Source organism: Etheostoma cragini, chromosome 2 (assembly GCF_013103735.1).
Source record: "Etheostoma cragini isolate CJK2018 chromosome 2, CSU_Ecrag_1.0, whole genome shotgun sequence".
Classification (NCBI taxonomy): domain Eukaryota; kingdom Metazoa; phylum Chordata; class Actinopteri; order Perciformes; family Percidae; genus Etheostoma; species Etheostoma cragini.
In genome coordinates this window covers 17,391,511-17,417,448 of record NC_048408.1, presented here as the reverse complement: position 1 = coordinate 17,417,448, position 25,938 = coordinate 17,391,511, and the positions used below count along the sequence as shown (strand labels likewise).

The 25,938-nt window shown below is 40.6% G+C and overlaps 2 protein-coding genes across 7 annotated transcripts in view; both read left to right on the top strand.

Annotated features, from left to right (window-relative positions):
• Positions 1-1,756: 1,756 nt before the first annotated feature.
• LOC117935012 lies at positions 1,757-20,689 on the top strand. Of its 2 annotated transcripts, XM_034857103.1 has the most exons (18): positions 1,757-2,250; positions 2,980-3,138; positions 5,223-5,341; positions 5,432-5,615; positions 10,484-10,596; positions 10,678-11,422; positions 11,729-11,853; positions 12,341-12,593; positions 12,732-12,859; positions 12,960-13,056; positions 13,178-13,300; positions 13,578-13,750; positions 13,923-14,020; positions 14,611-14,738; positions 15,147-15,334; positions 16,294-16,443; positions 17,052-17,128; positions 20,646-20,689. In XM_034857103.1, the coding sequence occupies exons 1-17, from the start codon at positions 1,851-1,853 to the stop codon at positions 17,124-17,126; spliced, it is 3,258 nt and encodes a 1,085-aa protein (XP_034712994.1). In that variant the 5' UTR covers positions 1,757-1,850; the 3' UTR covers positions 17,127-17,128; positions 20,646-20,689. The 2 variants fall into 2 exon arrangements, with proteins under 2 accessions (XP_034712994.1, XP_034713004.1); XM_034857113.1 differs by lacking the exon at positions 20,646-20,689 and having other exon boundaries at positions 1,758-2,250; positions 15,147-15,327; positions 16,305-16,443; positions 17,052-17,323.
• An 825-nt stretch (positions 20,690-21,514) lies between these two features.
• The window catches only part of rbfox2 (RNA binding fox-1 homolog 2), a 30,213-nt gene continuing 25,789 nt past the window's right edge, over positions 21,515-25,938 (top strand). For 2 of the 5 annotated variants that reach the window (XR_004658966.1, XR_004658965.1), the window contains exon 1: positions 21,515-22,780. Coding sequence is in view for 3 of the 5 variants with exons in the window: in XM_034889307.1 (XP_034745198.1) it covers positions 22,529-22,780 (252 nt within the window). In the remaining 2 variants the exon portion in view is untranslated. The remainder of the gene's footprint in view (positions 22,781-25,938) is intronic. The other 3 variants (XM_034889307.1, XM_034889298.1, XM_034889289.1) reach the window with 3 other exon arrangements.

Below are 25,938 nucleotides of genomic sequence, written 5' to 3'. Positions count from 1 at the left end.
TGCATGCAGCGACACAATAACTAAGAAACACCCAAGTCACATTTTCCCTCCACTTCACGACTCATACCTAAACAACTGTTCCTTTACCTCTCATTCCTCTATCTTATATACCACATGTTGTTATGTGTTTGTAAGACAAATCTAAAGATGTTTAACAGAGAAAGAAAGCATAATTTGTTTTTCTTCTACAAAAATGTATGCAACCAATGTGTCCTTGAGCAAGACACTTGACCCCTAGTTGCTCGCTTTAGATAAAAGCAACGGCTAAATGTAATGTAAGGCTTTTTTTTCAGACTTACCTCTAATCTTTTTTTCTTTTCTTTTTCAACTTCTTGATAATATTACTTCATTAGGACACCAAAAAATGATTCACTCTTTGATTAAAATGGTCACAAGTCATGACTGGTAAACATCTGCAATGAGGGGTTGTAATTAGACATTGCTTTGTTTAAGGGGTCACGAGCTACGAAGGTTGAGAGCTACTGACCTATGACTAAACTTTATTTCCAAGCAGCCACCTTCTTCTTGTGCAAACCCTAATATGTCAAGGATTCAGAATATTCTTACCTCTTCTCGCCAACTTGGAGAATACCAAATGGACATTGTTTATAAATGAAAGAGGACAGATTCAGAAGTGTATGCTGATTCTTGGCATCAGATTATATGATAGAATATGTTCATTAGACTAAACTACAGAGCATGTACAATATGGTCTACAGACGTACTGACATACAGTAGTAAAAGTAATAAGCAATACCAGCTTGACAAAGCAATAGGTCCTACAAGATGTGACAGCTTATGAAGTTAACAACTTTCTGAAGTTTGTAATTAATTAACTTAATACAACTGTAGAAAATCATGGTCTGTAAAAATAAAAACAACACCTTAAGTTAGACATGTCTGAAAAGTTCATCATGTTTTTCATATGCGTTCAATTGGACATCATCAGGCCGTGAAATATCCCCAAAATGTGCTCAAAGTTGGGTTAAGTCAGTGATAAAATGTAACTATATGCAATTAATTAAGTATTGTTAAGCACAAATTCAAGGTACTTTTACTTTAATTTAGTTTTTTAATGTCAGGTCAGTTCATACTTCTACTCCACTATATTTCAGAGAAAAGCATTGTATTTTTTATTCTATCCGACTTAACTGTTTGACAGCTGTAGTTGTTAGTTACAAAACACATGAAAATGCTCAAGTGCAGCTGAAACAATAAGTCCATCAATCGACTGACCTACAAGAAATTGGAAATTATTTTGACAAAAGTAAGAAGTTCTATTTCATTTAAACATGTGAAGAGTTACTGCTTTACCTTGTTATTATTTTTTAATAATGTTGAGGTTTGGACTGTTGGTTGGACAAAACAAACATTGTGAAGGTGCTACTTTGGGCTCTGGGGAATTGTGACAGCCTTTCTCACTATTGATTAATGAAGAACATAATCTGCAGGTAATCCATAATGAAAATAATTAGTTAATATTTCAAAATGAACACAACAACCAACCAACAGTAATCCTGCTTTCACACAAATGCATGAGTAACAATAATAACAACAATCTCATGATACAATACATAATAATTATTCAATAAGTAATTTTACTTAAATAATTCACTTTCCTAATTATACTTAGGCTACATACTTTTACATGAACATACAATTTTCACTTTTACTTGTAACAATATTTTCACAGTTTAGTATTAGTACTTTTACTCAAGTAAATGATCTGAGTACTTCCCATTCTGAATCACCACCTGTGTAGCTTTTTCATTGGTCAATTCTTGATGACTCCTAATTAATCGCCCTCATGTGCAGGTGTGCAGGTGTGTGCAAGTGGGCAGAACACAGCGATGTCTTGCAAACAGAAAAGAGATAAAATAATTTTGTTTTTATTTGTTGTAACCTTTTGTGTTTACACGTTTCAAGTTAGTCATTCGTTAAGTTTAGGACAATGGGAGAAAGGTTTAACTGCCTACCAGGTTCAAGGGGCAACCGCTACCGAGCGGAAAAGGATTAAACGCGAAAACGACGCCCGGCAGGGACAGATTATCCAGGCCCCGAGTCTGCGAAAATCTACCCAGCGGGGGTTCACGGAGGTTCGGCCGGAATCTGCTACCTTTCCCGCAGAGCCAATCCCTGATCGTTCACCTACACTTGATGACCGCTTGTCTTCGATTGTTGGCAATATTAGAACGGAACCAAGGTCCTCGGCTTCAGACTCTAAAGATGGATATCAAGCAGATTTTGCAGGTTAGAGCTACCTTATGTTTGTATAGTGTTGTAGCTGACTGCATGGTGGACGTTATACCTTTTGTGGCTCCAGAATGCGTGGGCTACTCACTGACGCCGTCACTTGTGTCGGCGTCTGTTGGAGCTAAAGACTAAAAGTATGAAAATGAAAAATAATCTGTTGGTGTGAGTTTAAATTAGTGACTTTACAAGATCCCTGTGTAGCGTGATCTCTTGGTGAGGCTAGCAGCTACATTAGCCGCTTATTAGCATAACCATAGACCGTATAAAACAGCATAACACCATAGAACGTTAAATAAGGCATAACACACCTGAATCTATGAAATCTCCCTACCGTAGGTAGTCGAGTTGCATTGTGGGTATATTATGACTTTATTTAAAGCGTGTTTCTTTTCAGCATAATATTTTACATACAAACATGATCAGTTTATAAAATACAGTTCATTGCTAGAGATGAAGCTCCTAAAAGTATATGAAGGAGACGATTGGCTCCAACCTGACCAACTACAGCAGTATTATGTACATTTTGACTGCTGTACTTTTCTGGAGAAATGTCAAGCCTATTTTTCAACTGGGGTGTTACTGATTTTACTTAAGTAAAATATTTTTTCCCGCCACTATGCAGGATACTTTAACATGGAAAAGTAAATGGTTAACCAACCATATCCCTTTTTTATATCTATCTATCCATCTATCCATCCATCCATCCATCCCTCCCTCCCTCCTTAGGTTTTCATGGAGTCCAGGGGAAGATTATGGGTCCATCACTTAACACCAGTCCACATTTCTCTGAGTGGCTGCCTACGGGGCCCTTGGTGCAGTGTCATAATAGTATCATGAGCGTCACTGCCTCTGGAGAAGGATTCACACACCTGTTTGTGGACAGAGGTAAGATGTATAATACTTATTATTAAGTTGGAAATATTGTTTGAATTGTTGCTGTTTGAATGTTATTTAACAGGCTAAGGTGGAAAATGCAAATGGGGTGAAGGACATCTTGTTGCAAACAATGTCTTTTTTTCTTGCAATCTGTATGTGATGAGCACACAGTTTCGGTGCAAACTAAAGACCTTCATTTTACATAGCAAGGAGAGTTAAGGACATGCATATTGACATGAGGTTTAACATGCATGAGCCTGTTTTGCCCCCTATTTTATGCTGGAGAACATGTTTACGGCAGCAGCAAAAGGTTTGTTATACAGTTAATTTCAAATTTACATGAAACCATAGACTTTGTGGTGGTAACTTATACATTACTTTCTTACGGCTGTGATGTGCCACTAACGTGGTGATGACGACATCCCCACCGCATATTTATTTTTTAGCTTTTTACTCGCTGAAGTTACAGATGAAAGCAATAATCATTGGGTAGTTATCTTCAACTGTCTTTGATCCTACATTCAAGAGTTTATGGAGAGGAAAAAAAAAACTTAAGTTGCTCGTCACTTGAAGATGAAGATGGAGCTGATTTGGACACATTAACGCAAAGGCTGCAGTGTTTACCATTGCACGTTAGCCTATCAGCTAGTGGAGCGTACTTCTGCTTATAGCTTAATTGGTTATATTTACTGCTGTCGAACAAATAAAATATTTAATCGTATTAATGTAATAGTTAACTCTTAATTAATCGCACATTTATCTATTCTAAATGTCCCTTAATTTCTTTTTGTTCCGTTCTTTTTCTAATTTTAATGCTCTTATCAACATGGAAAAGTGGAACGGCTTGCTTTGTGCAAATGTTTTTATTGTAAACACCATTGGCGTATAGCTTACTTTAGTGTTCCATTTGGGTGTCTTGCGCTTGCCATCCACCCAAACCCAAAACGTTACTACTCTTTGGCCAGCTCGCAAGCTCAAACAAATGTGTACGGCGTGCCTGTTATTTTGTTTCTGGTCTAACGAGATCCGGTGTGGTGTTGTAGTTTTCTATCGTACATGTGTATCGTACATACACGTAGCATGTGAAAGTTTCCTCGGCCAAAAAGAACATTTATCTTGTTTAAAAAAATTTTTTTTAAAAAGTATGCCGTTAAATGGGTTTGCGTTTTACTGACAACAAGAGAGCGGACTGCCAAGTCCCCCTCTCTGCTTTGTCTGCTCAGCTGCTAAGGCCACTGTGCTGCAAAGCGTATGCCCTCGGCATTGTCTGTAAAGCTTTTTTTTTTTTTTAGATTTTATTGAAAATGGAGCTTTCTGAACGGTCTGTTGAATAAATCAGTGGTGAGGAGAGAGCAGAGTGGCCGTAAATAACAGCAAAACACAGAAAACACTTTCACATTGAGCTGAAACGGAAGCACTGTGTTAAGGGTTAAGATGATGTTTAATTCCGAGGTTAACGCCATTCACTTTGGCTCAAGCTTGTTTTATTTTTCCCTTTTAACTCACTTTACATCATCTATGCTATCACTTTTCCCCCTCGCTTTTCCTTACAGCGGCACTCATAAGCTACTCTCCGTTACCGCTTGTTTTCCTTGTTTACCCTGCCGTTCTCGCTCTAATTTAAGCTAGTCTTGTAAGGGGGTTGCGGTTAACCGCCACACCACCGTGATGTGTTGCTTTGTCACAGCGCTAAGAAAAACACTATCGTAACATCCCTATACTCAGCTTGGGCTGCAGCAACCCTTATTTTCTATGAAACCAATTTTTTTGATTGTTTATGCTGTAAAATGTCAGAAAATTTGAAATCCCCATCCCAATTTCCCAGAGCACAAGATGAAAGTACCTAAAATTGCTGTTTTTGTGCATCTAACAGTCTAAAACTCAGTTATTCAAAATACAGTGATCTAATAATAATCACAATACTCGGAAATAAGCAAATCCTCTCATTTTAGAAGATATTTGGTATTGGTAAGCTTGATAAATGCTTAAACCATCAATCAGTTATCAAAATAGTTTGAAACTGTCTGTGGCTTGACTCATCGTTTAATCATTTGATGTAGCACTAAAATTAGTTGAGTATTTTCTCTTTACAGAGGGAGCCTCGCCCATCTCCCTGTTCCAGTTACCTCCTTACTGTGGCTACTCAGTGAGGACGTCATGGAGTGACCTTGAGATGATTGTGTCTTATGATGCATGTTACATTAAACAGGAGGTACCAGCAGCAGCACCACCTGCATTGTATCTCCACTCATAGTTATTCCTGTTTGCACTGATCATCACCCCCTTGTTTTCTGTCTGTCAGAATGGAAGGTATGTGCTGCCCCTGTTGTGGCGGGGCAGCCCACTGAATCTCTCCTGTCCGGTGCAGATGTCGACTCCTGTCCCCTCCTATTCTCAGTCTGTCCCCTCAGTCTTCTGCTCCCCATATGGCATGGCCGTGCAGATACATGGGCAGGAGCAGGACATACAGATGCTAAAAGTCAGAGGTACTTTTTGCTTTATTAGGGGATTAATGCTGAGTTGTTGCTGAAATTTTCTGTGCTATACTCTTGTACTATATTTTATTTTTGTAGTAGAATCCACAACATGAATCTTTTTATTACATTTGTATTTTGAAATCCATATTTATGTGAAGAATATTGGTGGGCCCAACAGTCCCGGTTTTTGCTTGGAAGAGCGGTTGACTCCCAAACTCTGGAGCAACCAAGTTCATGGGAGAAAGGGTTAAAACTGACAGTCCATGCATTCCTGAAAATGGGAAACAGTTCATAAAGTTCAGGGTTTTTAGTGTCTGGGTAGACAGTAAGGCAACATCTGGGCAGATGAATTCTAACTCTAGCTAAACACACAATGTTTAAACAAAACACAATCTTTTGAATTATGATTAAGCAATGCTTTCACCCTTGTACAGTCATTGCTGCTGTTTTAAAAACAATATGAACCAAAACTATAGTGAAACAAATTGAAGAAAAATAGGAAAGAAAAGTCAAGTAGTTAGGTTATATGGTTCACTCCTGAAAAGAATTGGAGTTAGCCAGTGTATGTACTGTACAGTGTGATTGTTTGCATATCCATGTGGACTGGTGCATGTATGTTTAACTGTCAAAACTAAAAATTTAGTACAGACTCAAGAAAAAAAGAGTCCATCTCTCATTCTTATGAGCTACAGAAATTTGGAAGTGCACTGACATGACTCTACGTCTACAGTTGTGTTCAGAATAAGTTTTAAAAAATAAATTTAAAAAAAGTGAATAATGCACCAGTCTTAGAATAGTTTTTTAATTCCATAATATCAATGCATTGGGAACATTGCACATTCAATTCCAAATCAAAACATGACCAACATTTATCACGTTTTTGTTATACCTTTACAGAAAGTGAAGAAAAAGGAATATTAGGCTGTTAAGATAAATATTAGTTTTCTTTAAAAACTCAAACAGTTACTGTATAAACTGAAATGTCTCAAGGGTTTGCGTTACTTTGAATCACTGTACTGATTTTTATTTGCATAACCATTATTTCTGAGAACTGCTTCACATCTGTGTTCCGTGAAGTTGACTAACTTCTGGTACCTGTGAACAGGTATTCCAGCCCAGGACAATTAAACTAACTACATTCCACAATTCCTCTGCATTACTGGGTTTTGCTTTAGAAAGAGCATTTATGATGTCACCCCATAAGTTTTCTATGGGATTGAGGTCCAGGGATGGCCGGACACTCCATAACATCAATCTTGGAATCATCTGGAACAGAGACTTTGCTCGCTTACTGGTGTGTTTTGGGGCATTGTCTTGTTGAAAGACCCATTTCAATGGCATTTCCTCTTCTGCATAAGGCAACATGAGCTTCAAGTATTTTAATGTATTGAAACTGATCCACGATCCTTGGTATGCGATAAATGAGCCAAACTGATCATTGGTTGAGCCTTTGCCATTTTGGCTATTCTTCAATTCATTTGAATGGTAAAAAGTTTTTCCCCCCCATCATTCAGGCTTTGGATGCCATTTCAAGGCATTTTAAATAATTTTGTCTGAGCAGTCTATCATTTTCTGCATTTCTTTGTTTTCCCCTCTCCAGTCAACTTTTTAATCAAATTACGCTGTTCCTCAGAGCAATGTCTGGAACAACCCATTTCAGTGTGAAATGTACTATGACTAGCATGTACAATATTTGCTTCTTTCCTTCCTTAAATATGGGCCATAATTGACACCTGTTTTTTCACAGAATCAATCACCTTACTAATTGAACACAAGTTTAGGATGGGAGTGCATGTCAACAGAATGAGGTGAAGCATGCTGCTATCCCTATGGCTCAATTGGCTTGCGTTTTTATCCTCTGGGGGCGAAGCCTCCCTCCCTCTAGTGTTGTCTGACATGTCCTAGTGACGCAGGGCTAGGGTGCTCACACCCCCTCTTCCCCCTGCTGCCATAGCTGTACCGTAAGTGTTGCTCTTGGGCATGGTCTCCACAGGACGTCAGGGGAGGGGTTTGTGCAATGCTAGGCGTTGTGGATTCAGTGAGCACTCTGGGCTCTTCTAGTTCCCCCTCCCTGGTCTGGATCTGCTAATGAGGAACCAATGTCAGGTCCCTTTGAGAAGTCTGACAGTTCTGCTTGATACAGACCTTGTTTTGGGTTTGAACACGTGTGGTCTGAGTCATTGGTAGCTCCTTTGACCTTTCTTGCGGGGCAAAGTGTGGCTTTGAGCTACACAACGTATCCATTGTGGTGGAAGAATGTTTAGATCCTGTTTACTGCACAGGTCTTTGGAGTAATCGTCCCTTTTACAGGGTTGAGATCTTGTTTCTTCAGGAAGAAAGTTGTTGCAATCAGAAATTAGCTGGGGTGTCTCATTGAAGGGTGGAGCACCTGTGTCCAGCAAACAAGCGGATGGAGGCTCTTTAACTCAAGTGTGACAAGAGCTCACGCCTCACTATTGGAGTGAGTTTAGTGGGGGCGTGGTGATCTCTCCTCCGAGGGGGAGGGGATGAAAAGGAAGAAGTAATTCTCTGGGACGTGAGGAAGAGGGTTTCTCTAGTGAGATGGTGGGGAAAGAGAATGATCTGTTTTTGAGGAGACCAGAGGAGAGTAGAACTCTGTTCTTTGCTTGGCACGCTGGAGCTGTGCACACAGATTTTCGCAGCTCTTCTCTTGCTGAAAGATCTTATCACGCCTGGCTTGGGCTCTCTGTCTAAGCCAAGGCGTTTTGCGTAGCTCAGCTTCATAGCTGTTTTGCAGCTGTGAGAGCTTCAAACTGATCAATTATCCTGCAATCATCAAAATATATATACCCACTTACAAAAAAAACTGCAAATAAACATGCAGCAGACACAGATACACATAGGTTTCAGCTTGTGTGTGTGGTGTGTGTGTGTCAAAGAGAAGCAAAGAACACATTTAGAGAGGAAAAAATAATCTTGATCTTCGAGGTTCTGATGGTGATCACCCTCATTCAGTACAGTAACTTAACTCTGTGAACACAACATGTTATCAAGTATTGTGATCAAATGATACCTTCACAGCAAAACAAAATGGACTTGGCGGTCCAACCAGATTAATAATTATTATAGAATTATAATATAATTAACTCACACAGGCAGCATTGGCACTTATTAAACAGATCACATTAATGTCATAATACAATTTGAAGCATTAGCAGTTATTACATTAATAAACACACCTATTTCTCTGCCTAGAAACACTATGAAGCTTTCTTACTTTCACGTGTTCAGTCTGTTTGTATGTTCATAGATTGTCCACAGTAACAAAACGGGTCCGGTTCTGCTCGTCAGCAGAACACGGAGGAAATATTTCCCTCTCAAAAGCAGCAGGAGACAGGCTAGTCGACTTGTGAGAAGAAAAAAATTGTTTCCTTCTCCTGTAGGTATGACAACACCGGTGCGTGTTTTCAGAGGTCCACGATGCTTTCTACACCAAAATTAAATCCACTTTGTTCCAAAAATTGAAGTTTTAGCACGAGCTCAAGTGCTGACCTGTTTCAACCAAAGTCGAAGGGGAGTGTAGAGGTTTTTGTGTGTCAGCATGCTTTATAATTCCCGGCCCCATGTTTTTTTTTTTTGGGGTCCCCTGATCCAATAGGAATCCTGGACCTCCTGGCGTTTTGGTCATTTGTGCAGTAACACCTACATGTGACTTGCCGGGTGCTGCTGCAAAAATAGTCTTTTTTCCCCTCTTGTCTGAGTAGACATGCTTCCCTTTTTTTCAGAGGTGGATCAGGCTTGGAATTTTACATGTAGGCCGAAATCTCTGTCTGTGGCTCCATTAGTTCATATGTCCCTCAGATCAGTTTAAACTTATTTCAATTTATTACTGTAGTCTTTTTGGTAAAAAATCAGGGTTAATGGTACTTGTGGGCCCAACAATATTTCAAATTTTAATTATACCATGGGCGTAACCAATATTCAAATTCTACAGTTATACATTGCTTCATTCATTTTTATTTTTGTCATGCTAATTGCAGTATATTTTGATACTGTAAATTTAGAATCTGTTTTCTTAAATGTGACTACTTTGAGGCCAACAAAAACAATTCAGTATATCACCTCCAGAATAATCAGTCAGTCTAGCAACTCTCTGTTGGCTTCCGAGGAGGTGGAAAAACCATACTGTAGTAAGGCCAATCGCATTGTGTATAGAGTCGGTTGGCTGGCTTAACCTAATGACGGCAGAGTTGCGATAGTTCTGCGTGAATTCTCTGCGACCGCTGCTGCTGGCGAACAGCGGTCTTCTGAATCGGCTTGGGTCGTGACTGTGGAAGACTTGGAGTTTCTTTAAGAAAAAAAGAACGGCGGCACTGAACTACTTCTTAAAAAAGGAAGATGTGTTTGGAGTTTTTCCTATCGGATATGGCAAAAGTTTAATCTATAAACTAGTGTTGCTCTAGCGCTATCCTGTTGTATGCTGAGGGAATTTGAAAGAAAACTGTTTATCCTGCCCCTCGGATTGAGCCCTGCCAATGCTGAGGTCCCAGACCCAACATGTTGATGTAGGCCTGGCTTGTCAGGCTAAGGAAATTATGGATTGGTAAAATAAATACTGACTTTTTATTTCCCAACATTAATGCAGTTTTAAATCCTTCTCCAAACACACGCCAGGAATAAAATTGATTCTGATCTTTTATTTATTTTGTTGACCTAAAAATAGTCACATTTTTAAATCCTGAGACTATAAAAACTATAATCTGCATAAAAATGTTTTTGACTGCAGAATGTATGTAAACCCACTTAAGGTTCTTAATATCCCCAAATTCCCTGAAATAAATACCTCAGTGGTATCAATATCCCTGAGCCTTTATCAACTGAAGGAGACTGAGAAAAACGTGTAATCTTCTGTACAGTGAATGGAGGTTGGGCTGTGTTTGTATCTTTGGACTGTGCGTACCCCCTCCCCTCACAATCTGGGGGGCCGGCCTTCTTCATCTCCTACGGTGCTCCTTGTATCACTTTTGACGTAAGTTATTTAACTTAAAGGCTTACTATTGTGGGCTGCTGGCTTGTACCATAATATTTCATGTGATGCTTTTTTTTTCAGGATGGACTTCATCTTCATCTTAAACTAGATGATCAGGAATACATCCTCTCCTGTCCAGTCAATCTTCCGTTTCTCTTCATTCCTTTTCATCCTCTGTCTCCTGGTAACCCCCAGTTTCTCTATACTCCATATCCTGTCAGCCCTGCACCCACCTCCCCTCCTTTCCCTTCTCGAACTCCATCTCAGGAGCAGATTGCTCAGCTTCCTGACTACCCCCACTACCCCTATCCTGGATTCCAAAACTCTCAGCTCCACCAGTTCTTCTATCCTGGCTCACAACCTGACCAGCCCGCTCAGATTTTTGTCCCGTCTTCCCCTCCGCCACCTCCTACCACCACGACTACCACTAGGCCAATGATTCTCAAACAATCTGACAGTCCCAACCATCCCTTCAGCCAGTTTTATCCCCAAACACCCATTTACTTCCCTCCACTGCCCGCCAAAGAGAAATTTCAAACTACTCCTCAGGAACCAGCGGCTTCACCAGCCACCTGTCCCTTTGATACTCATGCCATTTGTAGATACAACCCTTACCCCTATTACCATTCTCTATACCCACCTTACCCCCCTGTGCCCCAGTGTACAGAGACTGAACCAACAATGACCACTACACCTCCTTCCTCCACAAGTTCTACAACTTCTACCACGGCTTTACGCACTGCACAGGTCCCCCATCTCCAGTGTCTGATGGGGAAAATGGTTGTCTTTCTGCCTTTTGCTCACCCAGACTCCATCCAGGTCAGAGGTCAGTGTTTTGGTAAACATAAGAACACTTTGTGTTTTTTTTTAATGCTTTTCAAAGAGAGCCAATTATCCAGTCAGTCCTGCACAATTTGGTCCAGACGGAAATGCATATCTCAAGTATTTGGTGGACTGTGATAATTTTACACAGATTATGTCTGATAATAACATGGTCCTCCAACAGCAAATCAAAGTACCAGGTCTCTCACTGGGCCTAGATCAGCCTTTACTTCTAAAACAAAGTATATTAATTGTTATCGATCTTTGATATTAATATCAAAGAGCTAACAATCCTTGTTTCTATCATCAGACCAAATGAAGAAATGGCTGTACATCTCCAGTGTGTCTCCACTGTGTTGGTACATGCTGCAGATGGCTGAGGGCTCTGGGGTAATCCTTCACTCTCCTTTGCCTGCCTGCCACAGCCAGTCACGGGTGAGATCTTCCATAATTCCTTGTCACTGCCTGCAAATGTGTCATCTTTATATAATTGATTTACTTTAATTGTGTCCCCTTAAATAAAATATAAGATTATGTTTCTTTGTAGTTTAATTATCTAGTGACAGGGTGAACATGTTGGAACACTCATTTAAATTTAAAGTTCTCATGGAACGGTCATTGTCTGTGCCTTTTTATATCAGGATATACAATAACAAACGTTCCTGGACACTTTTTTTTTTTCTTCTTTTTTTTAGATTATATTGTGAATTGTTCGTTTGATAAAACATTTTATGATTCAACCCATATGGTTAACATGCAGCATTTGTTCTGCATGCATCTGTACTGGTGGATTTTATGTTCTTTGCAACCCAACTGGTGAGTTTTTGTGAGTTGAGCTCAACTTGCAGACTCGATTTTTAAACACAGTAGCTGAAAACCATCCGTGGTGGTTCATACTGACTTTATTGATCTTCCTCTTTAGACTCCCATGACCATTTCCTTAGCTCTGAGATTTTGGGACCTTTCCATGGCGCAGTATAGGACTCTGGACCTGCAATGCCCATATGAATCTACCCCTGAAACTTCTGCACCAGTTACCCCATCATTGTACCCTACTTTACCCAGCACTGCTAAGTCCAGTTTGTCTGTTGTCCCAAAGCCCAAAGTCTTCTGCACCTCCCATCAGATGAATGTGGAGCTCCCCTCTGGTCCCATCTCTGGAATTGTTGTTAAAGGTGTGTGATTGTGGGTAGGTGGGTGGGTTTTTGTTTTGACTGGGCCGCACTTAAGCTCTGTGCCTTGCCCTGTCGAGGGCTGTAATTGTGCAATTAAAGTCTACAACTTATTGCATGTTTCCACATGTACTTTTTCAGACATTAAAGGGAACCAGATGAACCTCCAGGATGCCCCGGAGCACTGTGGGTATTCTGCAAGACAAGGCAAAGAGGGCAAAATTCTTTTGAGTCTCCAGTTGCACTCACGCTGCCACATGAGTGTGCAGGCAAGTATTGACCTAGATTTCACACTGAGCACATGGCCTTTTGTATAATTGACCATTTGCTGTAAACATTAACTCTTGTATAAACATATTTTTCTAAAAGGGTAAAATGTACATCATCACTGTCATCTACATGACAGTAAGTGGGGGACGGGAGGCTCAGTTATCCTGTCCAGTTGTCGTCACAGGGTCTGGGCAAGGTAAATGGATTTTATGTTTACACCTCCTGAAAGACTATTCAATTCGCTGAAGGGTGTTTTCTCCTGGCCATTCAGAGTTATTTTAACTGATGTGGCTGACATTTGTCGTGCTGTCCCTCAGAGTGCAACCTTCCCAGCGAACAGCGTCTCCCCTGCAGACCTGGCTCTGTATTCCAGCCACAGTGCCTCTCCATGGGTTGCTGCTTTAGCAAGCACCCCCCTGCCTGCTACTACCCCATGGATGGTGAGCAGCAATTTAAATCCCTATTGGCATTTTCACACCACTTGGCTGAGTACAGTTAAGCTGTTTTTGGTTACAAAAATATAAGCGGTACAACTGCTGGATGAGTAAAGAGGCATATTCAGGGCCAGCATAGCATGATTCAAGCTAGCAGTGATATAGAATGAGAAAAGGGTACAGGATACCTTGGGTCTCATTATGTATTATTGGCTCCTGAGATGTCTGACCTTTTGTTCATCTAACCTTTTACATAACTGTGTATGTTTGTGTCCTCCTCCAGAGTGCACTATTGATCGGCACTTTGTCTTCTCCGTGCCGGCCTCCCTCACGGAGCCCCCTTTTTCTCCTGCCCTGCTTGTCACTGCCGGCAACTCCGCCTGCAAACCTCAGAGAGTGACTTCTGACTATGCCTTGTTCAAGATCCCGATGGATGGCTGTGGGACACGCAGAGTGGTAAACTACAATGAACAAAGACAAATATTAAAGTCTTACCAAAATAAACAATGAACTGATGTATATCCTGTTTTGCCTCAACTGACCTGTTGGAGTCAACAACAGATCCTGGACCATTTAGTATTTACTAATATCCATATAATAAATTGGATGTCACATTTTATCCTGACAGACGGCAGGGAAAACGGTCATCTACATGGTGGAGGTCATCAACAAGGTTCAGTCAATCAGCCTCAACTATGGCACCATCACAAGGGATTCTCCTGTCAGGTCAGAGCATGTTGCTTTTTAATATCAGAGAAAAAGTTAACCGTTCAGATTAAAGCTTTAGTGTGTAACTTTTTGATAATTGACATTCAAGCCATTGCCAAATCAGCTCCACAAAACTCTCTGTTTTTCTCAGTATGGCTATGTTTAGAAGATTGTTGTCCGGTGAGTTTCCCCGCGCAGAAGGTTGAGTAAACCTAATTACCTCTTCTGAAGAGTCAGGTTTTTTAATCCATGGCTTCCTTGCCTACTAGGAACTGTGTGGTGGAGGGCTGGGGTTGTGGAAGGCTATATCATGTACATGTGCCAACAGTGTTGTTGTCGTTTCTTAGAATTCCTCATGGGCAGAAACTATGCATTATAGCTTTAAGGGTTTCATCTTGACTGTATCCTGGTTGTGGTTAGCTGCTAAAAGCGCCGCTATTTTCACCAGCTACACCACTGCTACATGGTACCATGATTACAACGTTCCTGGTTTGATTCCAGCGCAGAGAATCCTACCTGTCTTTCAATTTTCAGCCGTTGATAAAAGCAACAACAAACTGTATAGATCTCCTGTATAGATTTGCATGACCACATTGTCTCATTCTCAGGTTGTTGGTGGAGTGCAGGTTTCTGCCAGGGAGTGTTCTGAGTGTGAGCTACTTGGTTAAAACTCCCACCCTGGGACCTGAAGTTCAGACCAAGGGGATGTTTGGAGTCCAGCTTAGGATTGCCAAAGGTAGGTAGTGTTCTTTCAATGAACATAACAATAACTACTACTGCATAATTAATAACTTATTATTTATTTGCTGTTGTCTCTGGACACAAATGTTTATCAATCAAGATGGAAACTGATAATGAAATCTTAATATATCCAGTGTTTAAACACCGTGTCAATCAATCATAGTTTCCTACAGATTGTGGTGCGGGGGTATAACGTCATACGCAATCATTTGCATAAAGCTTAGTGGTTGTCAGCAAGTTAGATTGAAAGAAATATAAATCTTTATCCAAATAATCACAAATTCAATACAGGACTGTCACAAATTAGTCTGTGTGGGAAACGCCGTATGAATGCTTAAAACACATCCTGATCAGGGTGTGAAATGGGTTCAAGAAATAACCTTTCTATTCCAACACACCTCAGACGCGCAGTACAGCAGCTACTACCCTCAGTATCACCAGCCACTGCAGATGCTTCTGGGGAAACCCCTCTACCTGGAAGTGCGGTTGCTCAATGCCCCGGATCCCAGTTTGGTACTGTTGGTGCACTTCTGCGTGGCCTACCCCCGCTCTGGAAATGTTGTGTGGCAGCTGCTTTACAACGGGTACGTTGAAACATCTCCTGTGTGAAGAAAAACCTCAACAACAAAATCATTGAGGGGCTTACTGTGGAAGGAACAAAAATGGAGATTTACTTCACATAAATATCACATTTTTCTAACAAGGAAATTGAAGGGAAGTAGGCCGGTAGGATTTATCGTTATAAAATTGCAATCTCGATTCACCCTGTTCACAATTTAATTTTTAAATAACTTAGGTTTCCAACTGCAAAACGGTACAACCCTTCTATGTTTGTCTTTTTTAGATATTTGTTGTCTGCCTCGCCAGCTCAAATTCCTTTAAGCTAGAAACATGAAACTTGGGGGAATAACTGGAAAAGGTGTGCATGTGCTTCTATAGAATTGTAAAACACATTTTTGCGATCACCACCTTCACAAGAGCTCAGATTGCCACCAAATTTTCAGTGAGTCATAAATGGATCAAACTTGCAGGATATGTTTTAAAACGACGTTGGATCACATGTGTGAAATTACTTTGAAGTTGCTATTTAGATAGGGTTTTAACCCGTGCATCGCTGCTTCTGGCTATATTATATTAAAAACAAAAAGTATTCTCTTCAGTTCTCATTTAATTTTACCAGCCAACTGCATCACTAACGCTACTACTTTCTTCTGAGTTTTAAACAAAGACTTGATAAAATAGGTTTTAAAGGGCTCCCAAGTGCTGCAGTGCTCTCCCTTCTCTTTATTGAAGCCTCAGTTTACAGGCTTGTGGTAATGCGCAATGAGCTATATGTTCCAAAAACAATCTGTTTGGTACTGCCAGTTTTTGTTTTGTCATGGATCATGTGTTCAATAAACATTGCACTTGGTGAGAAAAAAATTGTGGCAGAGAATGGTTCTTTTCCCCGTATTGTGGAGGCCTAAAGGGAAGTTTGTTTCTGTAGGTTTTTGTTTGTCCCCCCCCCCCCCCATTGCGCTGTTATCTAATTGGCTTAATAATTCAATCACACAATCCCTAGATGTCCCAACCCCTTGGACCCAGACTTGCAGCAGGCTGTGGTATCTGATCCCCGGCCGCCCTCTCCTCAGGCCCGCCGCTTCACCATTAGTACCTTCCAGTTCCTTCCGGATAGTGAGTTGAAGGACCAAGATGAGGAGGTAAGGATAAGCAGAGACCCTTGGGTTCTATGAATAACGGTTATAGACAGATAACTGTATTAATTGTGTTTTTGATGATTTTTGATCAAGATATTTTGAAGGAGTGTTAATTTCTATCTTGGTGTTCAGACTAGAGTTAAATCAGGGCTTGGCATTGAAAACCATTAATAAAAATGTTAAGATGGATACTTTATTCATCCCTTTAGGGAAATTCGGGGAAAGAAATATTCAAATGAATAGTTTGACATTTTAAGAAATAAGTTTATTCACTTTTTATTAGTTTAGCTTAGCATATGGGGTTATGATAATCTGGTAGTGTTTTTTTTGTTTGTTTTTTACCTGTGGACAGAGCCAGGCTAGCTGTTTCCAGTCTTTATGCCAAGCTTAGGTAACCAGCTGTTGGCCCTACTTGCATATGTAATAGATACGAAAGCGGTATCAATCTTCTAACTTTTATCAAGAAGACAAAAAGGCTTGAGTTTCCATTATGTCTCACTGTTGCTTTAAACAAGCTTCCCTTTTGGCAGCAGCTGTTATACGTAGTACACTGCACACCCTTGAGCCTGGACACTACATCCAACCCTTTTCTACTCTTGCCTTCCTCTTAGATTTACTTCATGTGTTCAACTGAAATATGCTCGCCAAAGGATGGGCCTTGTGTCGAGGGATGCTTTGGCCAGTAAAGGTAAGAAAAAAAAGTACCTTTCGGTTCTCAAATCACCCACCCCGCCCTTATGAACTTTGGAAAAATGAAAACACCCATGAACAAGCCTTATTGCAACTGAAAACCGCCTGAGAGCCAGCAGTAGCTGCAGTACCACATGACAGCAGGGCAATCATTTAGTAATGAAAGTTTTGAATTATTTATTAAGACTGATCCATTTTCAGTTACTACATGGAAGACGATTTAAAGTTGGTTAGAATGATGATCTGGTAAGCAGTACTAATGTGTGTAGCTCATGTAAAAATATTCTTCACTTTTCTATACGGAACGTATCTCCTCTTCATCTTTTCAGGCTTACGACATCACTTGTTCAACCACCAATAAAAGCTGTTTAAAGGACCATGTAAAAGGGTGTCTGTGTGTGTTCCTAAGCTTGCAGCCACTAGGTTTTACAGCAGGAAGTGGCACTCTCACAAAAAGTGGGAGGCAGTATTGTTTACATGAACACTTGGGCCTTGTGGACTGAGCATAATTGAGTCAGACTGACTTGCTTTGCTGCACTTTATGTGGAACATACAGCAACAATGTTTGAGAAAGATAACTGCAGGATTTGCATATTACCAGTGTTCCATGAGAGAGGTACAACCCATCAGTATCGGGATGGTGTCCAAAAAAGAACTTCAGCAAGATAATCACTGTATAACGCAATACCAGGTGAAGTTAAGTGACCTAGGGTCTCTTTAGCTGTGCTTTAGGTTTTCACCCCAAAGAAAATAAGAATGAATCACTTTACCACAAACTACTTCCCACATAGGACATTGAAGCTGGGGCTTTTGGTAATTTGGAGCAGTTGCACGTGTGTACACACAGTGAGGAAAATAAGTATTTGAACACCTGTATATCATCTATAATTCTGACCCTCAAAGACCTGTTAGTCTGCCTTCAAAATGTCCACCTCCACTCCCTTTATTATCCTAAATTAGATGCACCTGTTTGAGGTCGTTAGTTGCATAAAGATACCTGTCCACCCCATTCAATCAGTAACAATCTAACTACTAATATGGCCAAGAGCTGTCCAAAGACACTATAGAAAAAATTGAACACCTCCACAAGCCTGGAAAGGGCTACGGGGAAATTGCCAAGCAGCTTGGTGAAAAAAAAGGTCCACTGTTGGAGCAATCATTAGAAATCATGAATGGCACAGAACGTTTCCTGCTTAAACCAGCACATGTCAAGGCCCGTATCAAGTTTGCCAATGACCATTTGGATGATCCAGAGGAGTCATGGGAGAAAGTCATGTGGTCAGATGAGACCAAAATAGAACTTTTTGGTCATAATTCCACTAACCGTGTTTGGAGGAAGAAAAATGATGATTACCATCCCAAGAACACCATCCCTACTGTGAAGCATGTGGGTGGTAGCATCATGCTTTGGGGGTGTTTTTCTGCACATGGGACAGGGCAACTGCACTGTATTAAGGAGAGGATGACCGGGGCCATGTACAGTGGTGTGAAAAAGTGTTTGCCCCCTTCCTCATTTCCTGTTCCTTTGCATGTTTGTCACACTTAAGTGTTTCGCAACATCAAACCAATTTAAACAGTAGTCAAGGACAACACAAGTAAACACAAAAATCAATTTGTAAATGAAGGTGTTTATTATTAAAGGTGAAAAAAAATCTCGTTGCAATTTCTCCACAACACATCTTGATGATCCCCAAGACTTTTGGGACAACATTCTGTGGACCGATGAGACAAAAGTGGGACTCTTTGGAAGGTGTGTGTCCAAGTATATCTGGCGTAGAAGGAACACTGCATTTCATAAAAGAACATTATACCAACAGTAAAATATGGTGGTGGTAGTGTGATGGTCTGGGGCTGTTTTGCTGCTTCAGGACCTGGAAGACTTGCCGTGATAAAAGGAACTATGAATTCTGCTGTCTACCAAGAGATCCTGAAGGAGAATGTCCAACCATCTGTTTGTGTACTCAAGCTGAAACGAACTTGGGTTCTGCAGCAGGACAATGATCCTAAACACACCAGCAAGTCCACCACCGAATGGCTGAAGAAAAACAAAATGAAGACTTTGGAGTGGCCTAGCCAAAGTCCTGACCTGCATCCTATTGAGATATTGTGGTAATACCTTAAAAAGGCCGTTCATGCTGGAAAACCCTGTAATGTAACTGGATAAGGACAATTCTGCAAAGATGAGTGGGCCAAAATTCCTCCAATCACTTTTTCACACAGGGCCATGATGGTTTGGATTTTTTTTCACCTTTAATAATAAACACCTTCATTTACAAATTGATTTTTGTGTTTACTTGTGTTGTCCTTGACTATTGTTTAAATTGGTTTGATGTTCCGAAACACTTAAGTGTGACAAACATGCAAAGGAACAGGAAATGAGGAAGGGGGTAAACACTTTTTCACACCAATTTATATATATAGATATATATATATATATATAGATATATATATATACACATACATACATACACGCATACGCGCATACATGCAGGGAGGAAAATAAGTATTTGCACACCCTGCTATTTTGCAAGTTCTCCCACTTAGAAATCATGGAGCGGTCTGAAATTGTCAGTGTAGGTGCATGTCCACTGTGTGAGACATAACCAAAAAATAATAAAGAATGCAAAGGAACAGGAAATGAGGAAGGGGGCAAACACTTTTCCACACCACTGTATATATATATAAATATATATATATATATAGGCTATATATAAATCACTCAAGAGTCTCTGCACATTTTACAGATTTAAAATATAAACACAGTTGTAAATAACTCAAATGTATGCAAACACACATGCGCAAAATACCAAACATACAGATTTGTTTTTTTAATACAACCGTACAAAAATTTAAGGAATAGTTTTGCATCTTGAGAAATGGCCACATTCTGCAGAGAGTTTAGGGAATGGGTCACATTAGGTTATGCTCGATCAAAACTAGTTTGACATGTTGACCTGGAGTGAAAAAACAGTCTTACAAGAGAAGGAGGAGGAGTGACAACCTCTTTTGGACCAAGTGGTTATAAGATCAGTCCACTTCTTAACAGTCTAAGAACTCTCCCCACAAAACGTTTTTTTCCATTTGCATTCACACTGGCCAAGTGTGAACAGGAACTGAAATTTAACCGTATGTGGAAAAAGACACTGCCCTGAAGTAGGAAATAAAAGAGTTAAGGAACTGTGGACAGAGGAAGTTAATAATCCCCAAATTGGTGCAGTCAGAGAAAAAAGGGTTCTAGGAATGTTATGCTCTAGGAACTGTTAAAATCCCTCTGGTCAGGTTGTTCAAATGTGGGAATAACGTCTCTCAATTGCGACAACACTCCTCCGCTGCCTAAACACACTACTCCAATTCAAAATGAATGGAAAGGGGAAACTGCTGGCTTGGCTCTGTCTGAGGTGAAACATCCACCTACCATCACCTCTGAAGCTAACTAATTAGCATGCATATGGTTTGAATAATGGTACAAAAACCAAAGTGTAAAAATGACAAGTTGTATTTTATGAGTTTTACAGGGTTGTCAAGCAGTGAAATCTTCAGGAAGTCACAGCACCGTCAAAAAGTCCCTTTTGTTATTTTTGGACAAAACCACGCTAACTGTTTCCTCTTGTTTCCAGTCTTAATGCTCTGCAAAGTGAACTCGCTGTGGGCCTAGTTATTTATATTTTCTTTTCAATTAACATGGCAGGAAAGCTGTTCATTCTAAAAATTATAAAGTTTAACTATTGCTTTAAGCTTCTATGTCAAAGTTGAACCCTACTGAATGTTTACTAGAAGGTTAATAACGCAGAAAGCAACGTTTTTCTGTAATCCAGGAACATTTGAATAACCAGCATTGTGGCATAATTATAGGTGTGTACTTGTACATCACAAGCTTGGGGATGTAGTGCGGAGCCCACTCATTTAAAGCACTGCAAGTCAAAGGGAGTACTTTGAAATCAGCTTTTGTGTTATTTGCCACAGCCTTTGAAGTATTTGCCTTTCACGGTAGCCTTTGACCACTGGGTGTCATCCAAGCAATAAAAATGCCGATGGAACAAGGTACGCTGCATGAGTCACAGCTGGGCTAATGTGAAGACCTTGGCCTGTGTTGTGTAATGAGTTAGGAAATAAATCTTGTAGAGCATGAATTGATAATCACACCCTCTCTATTATTCTGCATGAAATGTGACCACCATTCATCAATATTGGAAAAAAAGTAAAACTGTGCTAGGGCCTAACAATTAAAATTGTGCACCAGTAGGTTAGATGTAAAGTGCGAAATGAACCCTTGATTTTAAGGTTTGGGTATCTTCTGTAAGATTATTGTGGTCTTTCTCGAGCCATAAGACTCCTCTCACACACATACACACACTACACACACCTCCCCTCGGTGAAATGTATGGAAGCACTGCGGCACACTGCGTGTATTTTGCAGGCTGCATGTCTGCCTGGCTCAGCGCTCAAAGAGAGCGGAAGATAGGAGGAGGGGAATGACTCCACCAAGAGAGTAGGAGGAGGGAGGGAGGGAGGACAGTTTCCTTTTTGTAACACACACGCTACAAGATCACACCGGGAAAACGGAGAGAGGAAAGAAAATTATAGGCGAGAGAGAGAGAGAGAGAGAGAGGGGGGAAGGAAACACCGCAGCACATCCGTCCGTTCTTTTGGTTGTTGTTTGTGGGTGAGGAATCGTCTTTTCTTTTTACGCAGACTAACATGGGGGGAAGGAGCTCCTGACGCGGATTGACTTTCAGTGAACCTCTGCTCTGTGGTACAAGTCTGTGGTTAATAGGGAGGAAAAAGGCGACAGGGAAGACATGTTGAGGGGGTTTTCGTCTTGAGGTTGCGGTAGGATGTTGATGTTGTGCTCTTAAAAAGACACAGCTCCTCGTAGAAAAAAAAAAGCGAGGACAAATGGAAATTGTGCGGTAGGTTAATGCTCAGGAGCCATTGTTTTGATCGGTGTTTATTCAATTGGTTTGTTATGATCTGAAATAACGTAGGCCTCTTAGGCAGCCCTGCAGTAAATAAAAACACGGTCAGCAAACGGGCCACCTATGAATTAACCCGACAAACCTGCTTGTATTTTGGGGGACATTTTTTAATTGGGCTGTGTTTGGTAGTAGCCTAAGGAAAAAGCAGCGTTCAGGCCTATTTGTTTTTAAAACTAACGCGGGGTTAGATTACGTTTCTTAAACCAGAGTTGCAAACATTTCCATAGCCTTATTAACTCTTCAGGGACGGGGGGTTATACGAAGGCCCAGTAGATACAGTAACGACTTCTTTGCAGCATTTAAAGACAATTTTAACTGCAAAGGGAAATTGTCCACAGGCTGGCTTTTAAGCACAAAGGTGCACACGTAGTCGATCCAACCCCCAGTTTAACTCAATACAGGGGACAAAACAAGATTTTTAAATGTTAATGTCGACCGACGTTGCATCCATCATGCTGCCTGTGTCCCGGGGTCTCATGGACCGGGATAGAGAGCTGGACACCATGGCCGGGATCCATCCCAACGCGGGCGGCGCTCCTGCGGTTGTCCGGGGTATGAAACGCGGAGACCCGGAGCCCGACGGACAGACAACGGCTGCTCTTGTGGACTCGACCGGGGCGGAGTGCAAGCGTCCCCGGATCGACGGCTCAGGAGGGATCGGCGAGGTTGGTCAGGTAAGATGGGCTCTCTTGTTCAAATTCAATAATGCAGGCACGACTTTTCGGGCTACACATAAGCGTGGTGCAAGGGTCTCTTGGTGTTTTGCTGCACGGTAGTATTTTTTAAGTGCATTTATCTTATATACCTACACTCAATTCAGTTGTTAGCATTTATTGTGGTTACGTTTTTGATCTGTTCCCAAGTCGAAGTCACAGTTGCTGTTTCAGCTGCTGCAGAAAGGCCCACCGTAGACTGCTTCCAGCACTGCAGAACATAGGCCCTACCACCACATGTCACAGCTGTGGCTAAATGACTCTTCATTGTAGGCTACTATTCAGTTTTACAAGAGGTTACAATTGTAAGCGTGTAACACATGGCGTTCGTGGGCTGTTTAGCTACAATATAACAACGTAGCTTCATTATTGCAGCTCAGGCATTTACCTTATGTTAAAGGGGAGATTTGCAATAGTTTAATCCACTGGCTTGTTACATTGCAACAGACATCATGTAGCCTCAAAACAACCCAAAGAGCATCTAATGTTTTATGAATTTCAGTAAAGCCCAGGCAGTCTCATCTGAGGGTGGGGAATGTAAACAAACTTGACCTTTTATTATGCAAAAAGCCCTCCGCCATGTGACATAATGGAGTAGACAACATTTGGGTTACAATGGAAACTGATGTCAGTGTTTACTCTTGTGATCTTTGAGGAGGACGAGCTGCCAGAAGTGGTTAATTTAAGGTAAATAAAGGCGTTCAGTTTATTTGGGGGCAATCCGCTCAAACCTAATCAATCTAATTACCTTGATGCTCAGACCTCTGCTTTTATAAACCTCATTGCTGCAGTGGTTGGCCTCATATTCTGTGCTTGACTTAGCAAATGTGATTGTGACCTAATTTTTTCCTATTTTCTTTCAATGTTAGTAAAATCAATTTGCAGCTTCCCCACTCAGTGACCTAACAATTGTCAAATATTTCTTAAAAGAGCTCACAGGAGGGCATGAGGAGGCTCTGGACATCATTATGGTTTATTATGTAGGGTGAAGCACTCCATTAGAAAACAGAAAGCTATTTCTCCGGCATTGAAGATGCTAGTAATGGAGGTGAAGTGGCCTGTTTACTCCTGTTGGAAAACTAAATGGCTTGCTTTACATCATCATGCTGTCTGTAAGTGCTGACAGATGGACTTAGGAACGTAATGCACTTAAAAACAGATGTGAGTGGAAGAGTGTGTTTGGGTGTGTGAGAAAAAAGCACAGATCAATAACTTTAGCCCCTAAAATGTATTGAACGTGAACTGCCTGGATAGTCCGGAAATGAAAGTGGGAGAGATCCCTCCCTCTCAGTTGGTGCAGCAGCAGATTTGCCCTATCACTAGCAGTAAAGAGGCTTTGTTTCTAGCTAATGGGATCACATCTCATACTGGAAGGGGCCTTATAATCACACTGATCCCTGAGATCTAGGCAGAGGGTTCGTACAACACACTCGGACACACACACATACATTAGTATGATCCAGATTATTTTCATAATTGACTAATTAAACATAAACTTATTTACCAAGTGAAAAGGCCCAAAAATCACATTTTCCAGCCTCTCATATATAAACACTTCCTGTTTTATTAATATTGTAAATGGCTTTTTTCACTTTTTATAAGTGTTTTATTGATGATTAATCAAAAGCTGTCAACTTGGACTTTAAGAAACTTCTTTTCTTCTTTTCTTTTTTTAAACGCTGAAAAAGTGACAAAATTGTTAGAAAGTTTTACTAAACATAACTAAACAAACGTTTTTAAAAAATTGGAACAAAATGGACTGAAACGTCAAAGTGTAGAAAAAGAAATTTGTTGAAATTTACACCCTGAAAAAAACAAAGTTACAGGTTGACGGTAAGACAACACAAGGGTTAAACAAGTGTGTGCATATACAGTAAAACACTGACACATTTTTGTTCCCCCAACCCGGTGACACAATCAATATTCCACAAGCAAATTGGGTTAAGTAACATTCTATTTTCCTACTTTTTTTTTTTTTTAATCAGAGCACTTGGCTTTCAAAGAAACATCTATTAAAATGCACACAAGCACTTCTGTAAAGCTAATCTTCAGAGGGTAAGGGATGGAAAATATTACAGCAAACGGTATCCTGGCTCTCATAAATCACAATCTCTCCCTTCCTCCCTCCTTTATAGGTAAAAAAAAAAAAGTAATGTATTGCATCGCCGCAGGAGTTGAACTCTGACCTGTAACTGAAACCAACACAATGGGGCGTGGTTGTGGTAAAGAGCCATTTGTACCACTGCAGCCTAATAACGGGATGTTTTACCATTCAGTCATGGACACTGATTTTTCTCATTAGGGCATGATGTCATCACAGTGTGGGGGTGGAAATCTTCTGTCTAGTTAAATCTGCAAAGTTTTAGCAGAGCGGCAATGCACATAGAAATCAGTGCAGCATGCAGTACTTGACTGAATGCTCAGCTAACGCGTGCGAATAATGCTCACTGAGATATTATATTCACGTCTGCTAAAAGAAATTAGCTGCTGACCTCCTGCCGCTTGCACTGTGCTCATCCAATAGGATGGATTTTAAATAAATAGGAAGTTTAAGTTAATATGCTGCACAGACCACCAGCTAGAGTTCTCCCAATAAAAATAACCACACTTTTTCAGTATTTTGCATTCCAGTGCTGCATTGGGGAAGTCCTGCATTTTTTTATTGGATGACGGGGAATTCATAACAACGCCCTGCATTTCCAGTCAAATTTGGGGGAAATGTTGTAGGAGATTGTCTGCTTCAATATCCATCCAGCGTGCTGCTGAGTGGCTCATGTTTTGTTGTCACTCTGCGTAGGAACTGGGGCTCTCTCTAACCTAACAAGGTCTTGCCCAGACTTGATTCGGACATTAATGTACTGTAGGTGGATCACCCCTCTGTACTTTCATCTCAGCCCCGGCACTGAAATACAAAGAAAATGTCAGCAAGCAAAAGGAACTCTTTCTGCGAGTTGAGAATATTTATTTAGTTTTTTTTGGGGCCTTGTTTTTCTGTGATAAATTGCCAGTAGATCTGTCTGTTGACTGAATCATGTTTGAGGGAGAAGCCCGCTATGCCTTGGGGCAGATTTGGTGTCCTTAAAGTGTAGTTAACATATCAATTGCAGTTAAGGGTTTTG

Bases quoted from the DNA above. Each gene is read 5' to 3' on its own strand.
- LOC117935012 (XM_034857103.1), top strand. From the start codon at position 1,851: ATGTCTTGCAAACAGAAAAGAGATAAAATAATTTTGTTTTTATTTGTT. The intron at 10,597-10,677 runs GTAAGTTATTTA...TTTTTTTTTCAG, and splicing joins CTCCTTGTATCACTTTTGAC to GATGGACTTCATCTTCATCT. The intron at 14,021-14,610 runs GTCAGAGCATGT...TCTCATTCTCAG, and splicing joins ACAAGGGATTCTCCTGTCAG to GTTGTTGGTGGAGTGCAGGT.